The sequence below is a fragment of the Canis lupus genome, chromosome 34 (assembly GCF_048164855.1).
Source record: "Canis lupus baileyi chromosome 34, mCanLup2.hap1, whole genome shotgun sequence".
In the NCBI taxonomy this organism is placed as follows: domain Eukaryota; kingdom Metazoa; phylum Chordata; class Mammalia; order Carnivora; family Canidae; genus Canis; species Canis lupus.
In genome coordinates this window covers 21,120,486-21,138,444 of record NC_132871.1, presented here as the reverse complement: position 1 = coordinate 21,138,444, position 17,959 = coordinate 21,120,486, and the positions used below count along the sequence as shown (strand labels likewise).

Sequence of the window (17,959 nt, the reverse complement as noted above, 5' to 3'; positions counted from 1 at the left end):
CAGCAATAGAAAAAAACCACAGCATCTTTATTTTCAAGAGGTAGCATCGCAAGACTCGGCTGCCAGGCTTTCAGGCTTTCAATTGGAAAGTGGGTCTGGACTGTAAGTGGATTACCAAGTTTGAAAAAATTAAGAATGCTGACTGCCAAAACCAAACTTATTTTGGAGGGCTCACCATCAGAAGCTAGAAGGTACTCCAGTTAGATTTAAGTTACTTTGTTTAAAAAAACAAAAAGAAAAAGAAAACAAAGCAAAACCGTAGTGAGACAGAGAGGTCTTTACATTTCTTGTCTTTTCTTTTTTCTGGCTACCATCAACAATTCTATTTCACAGAGCCACAATGAACTTGGAAGTAGGTCCTATCTATATAAAAGAGATTGAGGAGACACCATGGACTACAATCTCACCCTTAGGATGAATTCCATTTAAATATTCCAACAGAGCTGTTTCTCTACAAGACTATTTCCTTAAAAGCAATTCCAGCAAAGTGGATCTATTTGGTAATTAGGCAAAAAAAAAAAAAAAAAAGAGGGCGGCATGGAGAGTCTCTCTGTTTCCAAGAGTTTGCTTTTAAGATGAATACAAACCCACATCCATTTAAAATTCTCTATGTTTATTTCTTTATCCAATTATTTCCCAACTTATAAAAATTATATTTTAATTTACAGTGTGATTGACATTAATGGGACCTAATGAAATTTCCTTTAAATCAACTCTAAACCTACCATAACCATAAAAAGAAGACATAGGAGCTTAATTCCTAGTCAAGTTCATTTTGGAAACTATACACTAACTTCTCACCAATACTTTCACAAGGTACAGGCAGGCTATTTGGTTGCCTTTTATTTATCCGCAGCGAAAAGCCAGCTACCTACTAATAAGACTGTTTCTTATTGTATTGTCCCTGGTACCTGTAGTGTCAGGCAATTGTTTCTGTGCTGTTGGTGGTCTTTAGTAGGCATTTTACTCTGGCGGAGGGGTAGGGTATGAGTTACCTTAACACATCCCTGCCCTACGGAGGGACAGATAAGGGACCAAAATATGTAAGAAGCTAGTAGAGCTCTAGTCAAAGGGAAGGGAAGACAACACATAACTAGGACATGGTACATGAGCAATTCTCAGATTTTCTATGAACCTATAACACTGGAATTTCTCCAAAGAGAACAAGAGGATCTTCCTCTGCTACTACATGAACAGTTTACATGTGTGTATGAAAAAGAAAAGGAAATACAAATAACACAAGAAGCCAAATTCTTGGAGGAGGCAGGATCTAGTAAGTAGCATGGAAAGAAAATCCGGGGCCCTTTCAGTCCAATCACCCTAACAGCCTTGTCTCCCATGCTCCTCCAACTAAGTACAGTGATAAATTGGAAATACAATAGACAACCAGAGGAGAAAAATCACCTCTAAGCATGTGAGTCCAGGTGCACCAGCCACCTGGGGATGAAGAGGTGCCCCACTGATGACAGGCTGCCAGCAGAAACCAACTGACTCCCCCATTAGAGTTTTTCAGATTTGTGCTGGTAAGCCCTGGCTTCATGTATCTGGATATTTTAAAGTGTAAAGCAGATCACATTATTTTCCCAATTGAAATTATTTGGTGGTTTATCTTTGCCTCCAGGATAAAGGTTCTCACTGATGCTTGCCTTGCTCTTGACCTCACCTGTAAAAGCTTACCACAATTAAAAAAGAAAAAAAAATACAGGGAACATGGATGTGGTAGACAGAACAATGGCCCCCATATGTCTACATCCTAATTCCTAGACCCTGTGAATATGTTAGGTTACCTGGCAAAGAGGAATTAATGTTGCAGATACCATGAAGGGTGCTAATCAGCTGACACTGAAATTGGATGATTATTTTGGATTATCTAGGTGGATCCAATATATTAACAAGGGTCCTTAATAAATGGAAGTGGAGGCACAGAAGAGAACCAAATCACAGCATGAAGAGGTCTTAGTTCAATATTGCTGGCTTTGAGGGTAGAGAAAGAGACCATGAGCCAAGGAATCTGGGGAGCCTTTAAAGTCCAGAAAGGGCATGAAAAATGGAATCTCCCCCAGAGTCTCCAGAAAGGAATGCAGGCCCTTGGACACCTTGCTTTTCAGCCAGTAAGACCCAATTCAGACTTCCTGAATGACAGTGGTGTAGGATAATAAATCAGTGTTGTTTTAAGTCACTAAGGTGGTGGTCATTTGTTACATCCATAGAAATATATAATACAACAGAGCAAATGTAAATTGGACATTTTTGCCCTAAAAGAGGCTTTAAAAAGAATCAAATGAGAAAAAAAGTAAGAAGGGGACAATCTTCCAGAAACTAAGCATTCTGGATATGGCAGGATAATACAAAACAAAACAAAACAAAACAAGAAAAAACCTTTTAGTATATTACATCAATTTTTGGACTCATGCTTCTTTTCAAATTTTAACATTCATCAATTTGCCTTAACTATAGCATCTTCTACTCACTGTCACCAAGTGACTTGTCACTGCCTAAAATGTTTAGTGAGATCAAGATATCATTTGCATCACGTCTTGCAAAAGGGATGACACTGGCTAGAAAGACAACTCCAGAGACCATAGCAGAGCACTTGTCTGAGAAGTTCTGCTTTCCCAAAGCTCTTGACGGCACAGAGCAGGATAGCCCATGGCTCTGAGATAAAAATGATTCACGAAAGCCAGACTTAGAGTATGAAGTTTTACAGATGCCTCACATAATTTATTACACATTTATAGTATGTGTGTGTGCATGTGTGTATATACAAAATTAATAAATGATGAAAATCAACATCTATAGGCCTAAATAAATCTAAAATAACTAAATGAAAATAAAAATCATATGAAATATTAAAGCATCATATCATAATTTTATTGGCATGATTCTTTTCTTCCTACTTATACAAAAAATAATGGTGTTATTCTAGTAAAATCAGTGGCATGTTAGAAAGATTTATGATTAAAGGAAGTGTGTTTACCATCCACTTCGGAGTTGGGTGTCTGACCTTGAGATCAAACTAGAAGGGAGGAAAGCTTGACTAACAAGGTGGAAAAGCCATCTCCTTTACCAGCCTAGCCTGATTTCCAGAGTTCTGATGGAAGGAAAGAGAAAACCAGAGACCTCAAGGTATTTTCTCTACTATAACTGTGATGGGTTCAAGTATTTCAAAGAGTGCCAGCCTCTTCAAATGTAAAAGGAGAGGCCTGGATGAGGTCACTGGTTCTTAGTCAGGCAAACATCTGGAGTTCACTCACTAAATCAGGATCCCCAAGGATGGGGCTGGGCACACAGAACTTACAACATTCCTCAGGTGATTCCAACGCACATCCCGGGTTAGCTAGTTACTACTTCCTTGACTGGTTGGTTCCCAACACCCTCTAAAGTTCTTTTCTTTTTTTACATTTTATGACAATGAGAGCAACATGGAAGCATGTACTTACCATGAGGGTTTCAAAGAATCCAGACTTCTAAGCTTTGTTGAAACCAAAATCATGACAGTCATTTAACAGTAGACTATTTGAAAAACAAAGCTCTTCTAAAAAGGTAACTTCAGTGGCTATCTGCTATAACAGCAAGAGGAAGCAAATTTCATAGTTATCCAAAAGCTTCCTTTAAGCCATTTAAAAGTTTTTCTGCCAATACTACTTCACATCCACCAGGATAATTTTTTTTTTTTAAAAGGAAAATAACAAGTGCCAGTGAAGATATGGAGAAATTGGCTTTCTCATACATCACAGGTGGAAACATTAAATAGCTTAGCCACTGTGGGAAACATTTTGGCAATTCTTCAGAAGGTTAAAGAGAATTACCATATGCCCAGCAATTCTACTTCTAGATATACAGCCTCCTAGGTATATAACCTCCAAATTGAAAACGGATATCCAAATAAATACATGAACACATATGTTCACAGCAGTACTGTTCATAATAGTCAAAATATGCAAACAACCTAAATGTCCATTAATGGGTAAATGAGTAAACAAATTGTTTATCTAATATACATATATATATATATGTATATGCATACACACACAATGGAATATTATTCAGCCATAATAAATCTGTACTGATATAGTACAGATATAAGGTGGATGAAACACAAAACAGTAAGCTAAATAAAAAAAGCCAGACACAAAAGGTCAGATATTATATAATTCCATTTCTAAGAAAAGTCCGAAGAGTAAAATCCTATAGAGACAGACACAGAAATGGACAGTTGCCAGGAGTTGGGAGTAACTGCTTATTGGGTATGCAGTTTCCTTTGAGGTGATAAAAATGTTTTGTATGCTAAAAGCTGGACAGAGGTGGTGGGTGCACAATATTCTGAATGAACTAAATGCCACTGTATTGTTCACATAGTTAATGTGAACACAGTTAAAAATACGTTCATCACATTAGCATAGTTGATTAAAATAGCTAATTCAGTTCATTTTATGTTATGAGAATCTCAATTAAATAAATTAAAAGAACAAAAGATAAAACTGTCTTCCCAACCTGGTATTACAACTAATAATTCTGATTCTGATGATTCTGCCTTGATCTTCAAAAGAAAATGGTTGATAATTTTTATAATTATGAAGTTGTGTTGAATATACTAGCATACAAGTTTTGAAATGAAATATGTGTTTTCTGTACATTCTAGAAGAAATCATTCCATGTCTCTCTTCCCCACATTTTTTAGAACATTCTTAACTCCTTTCAAAATGCTCACCAATAAATTATACTTATTTAAGTTGGAATTTCCACTTAGCACAAAGGTTGCTGTTTTAATAGTATATCTACAGTAAAATTTACATAATAATTTTATGTAAACTAGAAAGCAATTTATATAACACTTAAATGAAATAAATGTAAAACAATTGCACTAAACATACCTAGGCAGACACATTTTCAAATATGCGTCATGTTGGATTGATGGCAATATTTTTAAAATGCAGACTGAGTCGTGTATAGAAGTTTTAATCAGGTATACGAGCTATATATGTAATACTCTTGAAAAAATAAAATTCAGAGCATTTCTAAAAATGGAATATTTACTCCCCACACAAAAGATAAATGCATTAGACTATTTTACTCTACTAATGTTTATCTTTTAGATTTAAAAAAATCATACATTTGGGTACATGGACTCATAGTGAGTCTTTGCATTCTGAAGTACAGATATTTTCAAACTTTGATGGCACTCACAGCATTTAATAGAAATTCACGCCTGCAGTGAGATTACCTTAAGCAATCTAATCGCAGTCACCCAGCACGTCCTACTCTGCTCTTCTTCTGCACAGAGCATTTTCAGGTCTCGGGGCCCTCCCGCTTTGTTAGGCTAGAAGGCCACAGCACATTGTTTATCGTTAATGCATATCTTGAAGGTAACACCTGTTGAAATAAAAGCCACTAAAATTCTCCTATATATAAGAGAAAGCTGTCTCTTTTTAAAAGAAATTAAAAGAAACTCAAGCTTACCTAAAAGGCTGAGGCTTGCTTTATTCATCTATCAAAATATTAAGCCTGTACCTTAAAGCAGAATCCATAGTTAGTCGGTGCTCCGTGTTTTTTTTTGCCTGCCAGTGACACATAAATATCACTATTGCCAAATTCGCTGAAAAACTGCAAATGCCGTGGTTCCTTTAAAAAAAACATATTGAGTGTTGAAATGAATACACAGTTTTACACACTCTTTTGTATTTCTCTTATATTACACAATTTATAACTTGGCAAAAATTATTCCCAAAAATGTCACAGAAACAAAAGGGAAGAAAAATTAAGTTACTATGTCCTTATAGAACTGGGAACTTGATACAATATTATTTGAAAAGTGACAAGATGTTTACGATTTAACTTCTAAGATGCACAAAAAAAAAAAAAACTTATCTTCCTATTTAAAAAATTTTCTCTTTTACCACCATTTCAGGAATCTCAGGGAGAGAAGATAGAAAAGAATGGCTTTTGAAAATGTTTTCCTTGTCCAGGTTTCAAATAATGGCAGTTCAACAATGGCAGTTCAACAAGGCAAGAACGGTGGTTTGAGCTTCCACAGCAGTTAGAGAAGAAAAAGGAGAAAGAGACGAGGATGCCTGCTTCGTTTAGAAAAGATCACCCCGCAGGTTTAGGTACTGCCTAGCACACCACGGCAAGCAATGAAATAGGCAGCATGACTTCCTTCTTTACGAAAAGAAGGAAGCCTGTACAGATCAGTTCAGGGAAATTACCTGGCAGTGGAATGTGTCTTATTTTCAAGGCAAAGTGGAATCATGAACAGCTATTTCTTCTCTGGGAAATCCATGAGATTTAAGGCTGGTCATGGGAAATCACTGGGTCATATTATCCTGTGATAGGTTAATAACTTGGAGAAGTGTTTAATTCTGGGGTTGAATGTATAATCAGAACTGACCAGAATGCATTTGTTCTTCAAAACCTTGCTACTACTAGTGTGGTCCCAGACCAGTGGCATGGGCATCAGCTGGGAACTTATTAGAAATGCAAAACCTGTGGCCCCACCACAGACCAAGTGAATCAAAATCTGCCTTTTAACAAGATCCCAGGTGATCATATGCACTGAAAATTGAGAAGCAATGCTCTAAAACAAAACTAAACAGAAGGGACAGAAAAGCCAGAACATTCAGCAACCCATTCAAATCCATATCCAAAAAATTTCAGTCATTTACCAGCAGGCTATTCCATCCCTGATGATTGGGAAAGCGACAGTTTCTGTGTATGTCACTGTTCCTCTGTGTGTCACTGTTCTTAGGCATTTTGATCTAATGAATGACTACAGTTCCCGACTCCATGGGAGAATAAGGCAGAAAAGAAAACTGTTAAAAGAGACTCAGCCTAGGGCCCTTGGAACAAGGGAAGAGGAAGGAGAAAAGTACTCTTACTGTCATGGCCTTTAAAACTATTTTTTGATAGAAACTGATTTGCTAGTAAAAATGTCTGATTCCTATGAAGAAAAGATAAAACCAGCCCTGTCTACTGATACTGTAGAAGTCGATGTAGCTGAGTCATCTGGATGTAAGAAAAAGGCAGCTTGAGAAACCCTAGAAGGCTACAGAGGCATGATGAGTTTCATCTCCTGACTGATTTTTGCTCCATTACTGCAGATATATCAAGGCTTATGATACTGTAAGACCGCAGGCTGGGGAAGGCATGGTTAGGAAAGACTATGCATGCACATGTGCACGCAAGGGGAGAGTCAGAGGGAGACGTGCTTAGACGTTTCTCTGTAAATAAAAGTCATAGTCACGTCCCCAAGGCTTACTGCAGTGGTTAACTAGCCCCCACGCAACCCAGATCTTCAGAGAGTATAATAAATCAAGACCTTCTCACAAAGAAAGGACAGGAAATAGTCTCCTTCCCAGGCAGAAATGTCATATTAGACATTAGATAACCTGCATAATTTATATCAAGGTCATAATCCTTGAGGTTACCTAATACCTCGAATTTCTTTCTTTTTTTTTTAAAGAGAAACTTAAAATCATTTTCATGTATAGACTGTGGAACATGAGCTCATTAGACACAGGCTAAGGAGAAGAATATTATGTACTGAAGTACAGCAAAGTCAGACAATACGTTGAAAAGAGCTAAGATGTAGACTGAGACTACAGGTTTGACGCTTGTAATACTGCCTGGCCAAGGGGAAGACCACTGCACGGATAAAAGTATGGATCCAGTAGAAGGAATGCAGAGCTGTCTTTTGTATAATGGGCGGGCAGGGAAAGGAGATGAAGGCTGCAGTAAAAATATAATGGGCAGTTGACTTTAATCAGACACCTGTTGAAGAAATAAGAACTTAGGAATTAAAGAAGCATTATCACATCTTCCAGTGAAGGTTCACTCGAAAGAGTGAAATCAACATCATTACTGGATTTTGAAGCCACTTTTCTCTGATGTTAAAAGTAAAAAGATAACCCAGCACATATTTGTTTTAGAAACACCTTCATATGTAATTTCATACTTAGGAACACAGGGAAAGGAGCAAACGCACTAAAATTTAGCCTAGAGAAAGTCTAAAACCTTAAGTACAAAACAGGTATATATCCTACATTATTCCTGATAGCAAAACTTGAAAACTGGCTAAAATGTTCAAGAAAAATTAGTTATACTAGTAGTCAAATGATATATACTTAAAAATAAAAGATTTCCATGAGGGAATGTGAAACTAAATTAGCAGAGCCCCATTCCAACACTTATACTTCAAGAAGACACACACGAGTACGCATGCACACATGTGAGCAGCAACAAAGGAAAACTGTGTATGAGGGAAAACTGAGGAAAGTATGGAAGAGTCAACTCTTACTCCTTGTGACTCCATACCACCTGAATATCTGGTAGCTGTCATTAGCTGTATTCTGGGCATTTCCATTTAGATGCCTCACTCTCAACACAATATATCCAGAACTAAGACCATAATCCTACTTCTTAGATAATGTGACAGCAAACTTCCTATTCCTGTTTACTCTATTAAATCATTTCCTATTTCTTTCTCTGAGAACATTTAAAGTGTTTCCTCTCCTTTCACATCAATCAGTCAACAAACCCTGGCCATTTGCCATTTAATCTTGTATCCATCCCTTTCTTCCCCCTCCACCACTCATCATAGGTTCGATCCCATCACCTCTACTCCAGATTCCTGAATGACCATCTAATTGGCTTTGGTATCTCTAGTCAATTTCTCTGTCTCTCTGTCCCCTGACACCCTGCCTCCTTTGCTCCCTCTTCCTTGTTCTTTTTGTCTCTCCCTCTATCCACCTGATTTTTTTTCAGCTTTCTACAGCCATAGTAATCTTACAACTTGATCATCTCACTCTCCTGCTTAAAATTTTTCATAGGCTTCCTACAAAAGTGATAGCCACCCCTCAAAGATATGTCCATGCCTCTATCCAAGAAACTGTGATTACAACCCAATTTGGAGAGGGTCTTTGCAGATGTAATTAAGTTAAAGATCTCAAGACGAGACCATCTCAGACTATCTGCATGGGTCCTAAATCAAATGACAAGTGTCCTTATAAGAGAGAAAGAAAGAGGAGACAGCCATGTAAAGACAGGGAGGCTGGAGGGAGGCCGCCACAAGCAAATGGGTGCCTGAAGCCATGACAAGCCAAGACAGAAAATCCTATGGAAATTTAAAGGATCACATAATGAGAGTAAGAAATAAATAATGGATGAAAGTTTCCAGCATAAAGAAAAATAAAAATCTGCAGATTGAATGCATATGTTGAGAATCACGTAAGATTTATCAGAATATATTTGAATGCATAAAAAAATATGGTCAGGGAAATTACTGAACACCAATGATTTTCATAATATTTGAAAAATGGTCCGAGAAAAATGACAGATTACTCACAAAGAGTTAACAATGTTGTCTGACAACAAGAGATGCATGAAAACAGAATTAAAATAGCCACCCATGAAAACTCTCGAAAGTCGTTGTACTTAAAAGATATCAATGCACTGCATAAAACATCAGCACTTATAAAACACAGCATAAATCATACTGACTAGACTACACACAGAGATACAGACAACACAGTGCTGAGCATTGTGAGAATTACATGGACGAGTGCAGGTGTGTGTAGGCGCATCTGCACAAGTGGGTCTATGTGACTGTATGCACAGGTGTATGCACACAAGCACACAAATGAATGCATATATCCACCCCTGATCATAATATAACTTCCTGTAGGAATCTAAACAAAGCTAACACACACACAAAAGGAAATTAGGACCTATCACAGACTCAGCTGAGTGTTACTAACTGCATCAACAGAAACAGAAGTCTAGAAGTGGGCAAGATCAGAGGGATGACCTGGGGTGAAAAGAAGAGACGTGAACTGTGTAGGATCTCAAAATCTGCAGCCTAGGGTAAGGATGAAGGAGTTGTTGAATTCGGGATGGAAAAGAAATGAGCATAGTACGGGGTACCGAAATAAGAGCATCTAGATTCCATCCCAGGATGTATGTTGAAATTAGTGGGAAACAAAGCTAAATAGCCAGTTTTTAAACAGATTATGGCAAATGTTTGGGATCTAAAATAAATTTACCAACTCTTCATATCAAGTAATAAATTAATAAAAACAAAGGAAAACCCTCTTTAATTTTTTTAAGATTTTATTTATTTATTCATGAGAGAGAAAGAAAGAGAAAGAGAGAGAGAGAGAGAGAGACGCAGAGACATAGGCATAGAGAGAAGCAGGCTCCATACAGGGAGCCTGATGTGGGACTCGATCCCGAGACTCCAGGACCACGCCCTGGGCCGAAAGCAGGCACTAAACCGCTGAGCCATCCAGGGATCCCTACTTTAATTTATAATTTGTAACACATCATTGACATTTCAATTACCTTTGATGTCCCTTTAGTAGAAAAATATAAACCAGATCTTCTTAGAAGGAAGTAAATCTTTTTCCAGGACTTCTTTCCCTGTTCTTTTGCATGTAAGAAGCCATGGATTTCAGGATATGTGCTTGAACTCAGAAACATCTGGAAGAAAAGTTAGACATTCTCATACTGTCTCTGAATTGAAGACATGGTAGCTTTATAGCAACCATGTTAAGATTTTAAACATAAACACATAAAATCTAATACCACTTACACATACCATTACAGAAATGGTGATATAAATAGGACAGGAAAGATGTCAGTCTTTTGACAACCTGAGGCAAGTTCTAAATGAAAATCTGTTCACAAAATATACACTCTAAGCTGTTAGTACTTAGCCAGATACCAAAAGGTAAGCTATTTGATTATCTATTTGAAAAGCTATGTTTCATCCTGATACTTTTCATCATTTTCTATTATTTTTCCCTGAGAATCTACCAACTTCATTACACTATAAGTAAAGACCACAGTCTTGACTTCAATTATTCAGTTGTTGAGAAAGTTGAGCTGAGTCCACCCGCTTGATGAGATAAAGCAAACAGTCTTTTCTTTATCCTCTCTCGTGCTCAGTTGTGGGTGGCTATAACACACTGTGTTTTCCAAAGAGAACTGCAATACTATCTTCCATCCCACATGCTCTTCTGCAAAGTGACTGTACCGCTCAACCATGAAGAGCTGGAGTCTGTTTCTCTACCCCCATGAATCTGGGCAAAGCTTATTATGACTGCTTTGACCAATGGAATATAGTAGAAGTGATAGCTAGTTCTACTTCTAGTCCTTAACTAGCCTGATGGTCTATGCTCATTAATTCTTAGAAGCTAGTGGTCACTAAGAAATGTGAGCACCCTGAGAGAGCTCTGCTGTCAGAAGCCCAATGCACTAGGAAAGCCCTTAAGAATGGAGACCCCATGAGGAGAGAGAGAGGGGGGCCAAGGGGTAGCAGGGACACATAGTGAAAAGCCATCTTAGAAGGGGATCCTCAACCCCCAGAGTCAATGTGCCTCAGAGATGACCCACCCAGCTAAACCCCTTCCAAATTCCTGACCCACAAAATTGTTGGCAAAATGTGAGTGAGTGCTTAAGCCATTAAGGTTTGGAATAGTTTGTTTCACAGTAATAATGAACTGAGACAGTAGGCACGTGCTGGTCAGGAAAATGAGAATGAAAAGGAATAGCTCTATATGAATGGTTGTGCTCAGCATCCTTAATGAGACAGTGGAAATGAATTAGCATCTCATTAAAAGAAGAAAACAGAAATCTCTATGAATAAACAAATGGAAAATGGAAAAACTGGAAGTAAGAGAAATTACTAGCTAAAACGATGTGACATATTTTAAAAGGCTACTCAGGGAAATGCTGAGAATAGATATGTATGTTTTTAAGTAAATTATTAAAATTTTTTTAATTTAATGAACCACAGTTATTAATTAATTGACATGCAAAACAGGCAAGTAGGTTTTTTAGTTTGAGTGCTTTCCAAGTTATTAAACCAAACCAATTAAAATTTAAAAAGGAAGTCAAAGAGGTCATACTAGAAAGAGAAGAAACGTTTTAAAAAGTGGAAACATTGCCTCAGTGGAGAGAAAAAGGTCAGAGGCACATGCAGGACTATCTGATTCCAAAGCTATGATTTTTCTGGTTTTTGTAATTTCACATTAAAGTAATATAACTATATTATAGGAGAATTGGGGAAAGGAGGTGGAATAAAAACTCCAACCCACCACCCTGTCATAATCCAATAGTTGAAGCACTGAGAGGGCCTGGGAGCTGGGGGGTCTGTAGGCACAGCTGCCATTCAGCCTGATATTCTGAGGGGGTGTCTATGAAACCTGGAGGCAAATATAAGCAGCTTTTAAGAAAATCTCTTGAGACTAATTGTATTTCTAAAATATTATGAAGAGCAAAAATGAAATATAACTTCTTAAAAAGCCCACAGGAAACAGATTTCACCCAATATATTTACCAATATATTTAAATGCCGATATATTCAAAGTAGTATCTATATTGGAAATATTAAAAGTTGTCTTCTTTAAAGATCAGAGAATACTGAGTGGGTTTGAGGATGCCTGGAGGCTTAGACCAAACAGCTACCATTATAAAGACATTGCTCAACATTAACCTGTTAACAGCTGCAGAGCTTCTGATGTGAAATCTACTGATCTACAAAAAATAAAAGAATTAAAATCCTTACCTTACTGTAATGAAAATATCTTTTAAAAACGATCACATAAAGACACTGTCAGTTTAGATGCAATGAGCCCCAAAGATGTAAAACGAAGATTTATAATTAAATAACTAGTATTCTTAATTCAGCTAAGACATTTTAGAGTTCTGTTCAAGTGTCCAACATAGCTATGACACATGTCAGTGTATAAATTATACATTTTTATATCTTTTTTCCTCCTTTCGATTAATTGCTAAATATTTTAGCACAAATAGGATTGGGGATATTTATTATAAAACTTAGTACTAAATATCCATTAGCAAAATATCCACGATTTACTGGGATTTTGATTTTTCAAAAAGACTAACATAATCTTTAAACACATCACAGCACAAAATTCTGTGAGTTTCCTTTCATGATACACATTTTTTTAAAAACCATTAAAAATCCTTTGACAATTGGCTGAAACTAGAAAGAATAATGGTGTTAGGAGGCTTTCTTGATTTAGGGACTTCTTTTTTCAGGTTTTATTCTTTTTTTTTTTTTTTCCTATTCTTTCTTTTCCTTTTATCTTCACCTCCAGCAAAAATTAATCAGTTGAGGTATAACATTTCAAAATCTGTGCATGTAAAAATATGGACCTTAAAGTTTCCCTTTATGACACGGTTACTTACGTACTTTAATGGAAATCTATTTTACCTGCAAAATCTGTGTGGGGGATATTTCACCATTGGTTTCAGTTGCAAAAGACACCATATGCTCTGGAAAAAAATACTGACGAAAAGATACAGGTTACATTATCTCAAAAACCATGCTAGAAAAGATTCAGTTATGACCAATATAGTAAGCTAGAGCAAAAATTCTTTATATCAGAGTGCTGAAAATTCACCAAAAATGCTTCTTTAAAATGCCAATCCTTGGATTCTACTTCCAGGTATCGCAATGAGAAGGTAGGAGTAGGGCCCAAAGATCAGCAAACAACCTCAAACAATGTGGATGCAGAGAGAGCCACATTCGTAAAATTACAAAACACTGCCTTCAGGAGGAAGCGTGCTTGTGAACAAGCTTGCTTGTTCCTGTATCTCTCCCCTGAGTCCTGGGGCCACTCTGGCAGGTATTAAAGAACTATCAGTCCATGTCACAAACTCAAGGCTCATAGAAGTAAAAGGTATACGTAAGGTCATAGCCAATGCAGAAGAGCCAAGACTTATAGTAGGGCCAGGAGGCTAAAAGTCCAGTCCTTTCAATCTACTCTGTTTCCAACCATGTTCAATTGTAAAATTTTCCCTAGGCAGTTTGTTCTAAAGTAGGAATTCCCAGTCTCATTCCTGGAGAGTGTCTGATTCAGTAGGTCTGGGTAGGTCCTGGGTCCTGTGTACTCTCTCCTACCCCAGGTAAATTTTATGATCAGACAAGTTCAGGAAAATACAGACTACAATACTTCCTCCAAGGACAGGGTTTTACAACAGTTCTATTAATATTTGGTCTAATACTGTGGTCAGTATTAGTTACAGCATTCCTGAGCTCTACCTACTTGGAGACCTTCTGTCCCTCCACCCTCATAAAGCAAGCAAAAATGTCTCCAGACATTGTCAGATCGCCCCCAGTTGAGAACCACTTCTTTAGGTCCACAAAATGAGTGTACAGCCTTGTTCAAATAATAAGAAGAAGATATAGCCAAAACCAAGCACTAAAACCATATGCCTTCAACTATACTTCTAAATTCCTGCTTGTAACAAAGATTCACAACAAGAAAATAGTTTCCCTTCAAATTCTAATTCTATTTAATTTTTATTAGGACTCTTTTATTTTCTCTGTCAAAGATCATCCCATTATGTTTTTATTAATAGGTTCAAGTAAAAGAGAACATAAGAGGTCTTTCAGGGTTTGAAAATATTCTATTATAGTGTGTATCATATATTTTTCATAAAAGATCCTTTCAATCCAATTATCCAAAACTTCATGTAAAAATATGCTACAGCTGCAGAGACAAAAACAATTTAAAATAATGAGCCCAGAGGCTATTCTGACTTCTCCAGATCCCCAGTCTTCACTAGAATGTGACACACATTTATTTTCTTTTAAAGAGAATTATAATGAAAGTAGTATTTATTAGATAATGCTCTGGTCTTTATCTCATTTCTACTTAGCTCAGTAATTACTGCACTGAAAAAATATATTTTGGAACAGCAAGATTCATGTCAATATTAAATTTTTGGCCAAACTATAGCACTCTCAACAATCAGCAATCTGTTTTCACTTTAGAAATGTTCTTATTTAAATTTCCTAAATTTTGTGAAAAGTGTTACACTATAATATTTTGGAGCTGCTTAAGGATATTTAATAATTTATTCAACCAAAATTAAATGTATAATAGTTTTCTTAAAAAGCAAGAAAATGAAGAAATAGCTCCCCAAAAGGGTTCACCTGAACTTCTGTGATAATGCTGACTAATCACTGTTAGAGTAAGAAGAAACTTGACTGTGATGTTCATGGAACATAATTTTTATCTACAATTTACCAAATAGGGAATTGTATTTGATTTATAGTCACTCTTTTCTTCACATAATATCAAATAACATAACATTTAACAAATTCATTTATTTCCCATAACTATTAATGGGGATTTCACTTACCATTGGGTTTTTAAAGAATTCATATTTGGCATAATTTTTTCTAAAGTATAGTTTATTTTCTTCTTCCATTCCCCAGTTAGATAGCACTTCAATCACCAGCTCATGATCTTCCATTGTTCTTTCTGTAAGGAATGTTTACGTGAGTGTGTTAATAGATGGATGGATAGATGGATGAATGGATGTATAGACAGATGAATGAATAGAAAGACAAATAGGTAGAAAGAAAGAAATATGAACACATTTATCTATACAAATATATAAACCATATTATGTAAGTATCTTTATTAAATATAGCAAATTTTAACTCAATTCTAGACTAGCTAGATTGATAGTATTTTGAGCAATTTTGAATTAGTAATGTTGATTTTTTATACCAAAGCAGATTGTAACCTGAGGAGAAAAATGACAAAATATCACAATGCACTTTTTGCTAATTTTCAATTCCTTTTATTGCTATGTAAATGATAATTACGTTTGATAATAAATCTGCATTAAGAATGCAGGAGCTATTCTTTTTTCTCCCATTCGTCGTGATGCCAAAATTAAAATATTTGCCTCAAGGTTGAACAATTCACCCCATTAAGAGATGAAAAATTTTGACAGGTTCAAAATGCATTTAAGATACATAGTCTGGATCGTTGAGAAAAGTTAAAATAAATGCTTTAAAAGGAAAATTTTTAATGCAAGAACATACAATTTTTAAGAAATCTAATTTCTTGCGGTACTTTATGCTTTCAGAACTAATGTTCAAGCAAATATACTTTGGGTAGGGTGGGAAGGCACTTAGGAGGAAAGATACTTAAATGAAATAAGCAAAATCAACTTTACAGAGGGAAACGTTACATGCACGACTCCTATTTTAATAAGAAACTTGATGTCCATAGCAGTGCTATTCATAATAGCCCCGCACTGGAAACTACCCAAATGCCTATCACCATGAGAATAAATAAATAGTGGAAATAATGGAAAACACATACTACAACAACACAAAACTGTATGGGTGAATTTTACAAACATGATATTAAATGAAAGGAGCCAGATACAGAGAGTACTTAAATAAAGTGACACTTAAATAAAGTACTTAAATACTTTAAGTACTTTTAAGTACTTAAAGTTCAACACAGGTAAAATCAATCTGTGGTGCTAGAAATCAGGATAATGGGGATAGTGGATGAGGGAGTACAGGCACGAGGGAACTACTGGGTGTGGATACTGTTTGTTCTGGGTGTTGGATATCCAAGTTTCTGCAACATCTGAGAGTTCACTGAGGTTGTCCACATATGGCTTGTTCACTTTTCTTATGGTATATCATATTTCAGTAAAAGGTTAAAGAAAATTTACTGTGAAATTACTAATGCAAAACAGGAAGTGAAGAGCAGCCAACAAAGGGATATAGATAGGAATGCTCTGCCTTTTTTTGGTGCTTCTAGGATCTTTTTGAAAAGTATCTGTGTCTCAAACATTCAACACTCAGTAGTGATCTGTTGCCTACAACACCCAAACCCTTGAAAGTAATGTCATACTTAAATAGAAGCTTATTCATCTGAAAGAAGTTCTTGTAAGAATTCTCCATGAATATGGATGAGTTTGAGCTAAGTGTGCATGAACACTCTGGGTTCTGTTCCTAACTCCAATTGCTCTTTTTCAGTCTCACTGACGAGCTCCTATAGCTCCTCTTCTCTTCTAAGATGCAATTCTGGACTCAAATCTTTTCTTTCCCTTTCTTCAACTAATTCACCCTACCTTCAGCCATCCCATCTATCAAGGTCCTTGAGATGAAATCAAAGGCTACAGGTGCTTTTATTCATGCTCTAGTCTCAACTGTTAGACTTTCCACCACCTCAAGACTTTGTCTAAATCTAAAGTCAGTACGGTGGTTCCCCTAAAACATCGATGCCAGCAATGCCAATTCTTAGCATATCACAAAAAGAAATGAAGCAGTGACTAGAACAGATGTTTGTACACCACTGTTCATAGTAGCATCATTTAATGGGTAGAAACACCCTCATGTCCACCAACAGATGAACGGACAAACAACATGTAGTACATACAATGGAATTCAAAGAACAGCCTTAAAAAGGAATGAAATTCTGACACATGCTACAACATGGATGGACCTCAAAGATACTATATATATAAGAAGACCTAAGTACAGATATTGTATGATTCCATGTATGTGTGATACCTGGAAGAAATTCGTAGACACAAAAAAATAAAATGGTGGTTGCAGGAACTGGGGAGCAAGGAGTTATTGTTTAATGGGTTCAGAGTTTCATTATGAGAAGATAAAAATGTTCTGCAGATGGGTAGTGGTGATGGTTGTACAATATGAATGTACATAATGCCAACGAACTATACCCTTAAAATGGTAAATGTTATGTGATGTACATTTTATCAAAATAAAAAATAAACTTGAAAAGTCATCTTCCTTTTTCTCTTTTTCCTAAATTCTCCTTTGTCCGTTGCATTTTTATACCCACTCCTATACCCTTCCACTTCTGCTATTCCCAGATACCAGGGATTTTTCCTTCAAATGTCTCTCAACAACCCCTCACTCATTCCCACTGTCACGATCCCAATTTAGACCTTCACCTTTCCTTTAAAAAATATATTTTATTTATTTATGCACACAGAGAGAGAGAGACAGAGAGAGAGGCAGAGACAGAGGCAGAAGGAGAAGCAGGCTCCATGCAGGGAGCCCGATACAGGACTGGATTCTGGGACCACAGGATCACACCCTGAGCTGAAGGCAGACGCTCAACCACTGAGCCACCCAGGCATCCCAGAC

At 36.5% G+C, this 17,959-nt stretch overlaps 1 protein-coding gene across 6 annotated transcripts in view; it reads right to left on the bottom strand.

Moving 5' to 3' along the window:
- Window positions 1–17,959, bottom strand: part of GRB14 (growth factor receptor bound protein 14) — a 164,099-nt gene that overhangs the window by 10,507 nt on the left and 135,633 nt on the right. For all 6 annotated transcript variants that reach the window (XM_072810969.1, XM_072810970.1, XM_072810968.1 and 3 more), the window contains 5 exons: window positions 15,172–15,293; window positions 13,235–13,309; window positions 10,336–10,473; window positions 5,512–5,622; window positions 5,225–5,320 (listed from right to left, as the gene is read on the bottom strand). In XM_072810969.1, the coding sequence (XP_072667070.1) occupies window positions 5,225–5,320; window positions 5,512–5,622; window positions 10,336–10,473; window positions 13,235–13,309; window positions 15,172–15,293 (542 nt within the window). The remainder of the gene's footprint in view (window positions 1–5,224; window positions 5,321–5,511; window positions 5,623–10,335; window positions 10,474–13,234; window positions 13,310–15,171; window positions 15,294–17,959) is intronic.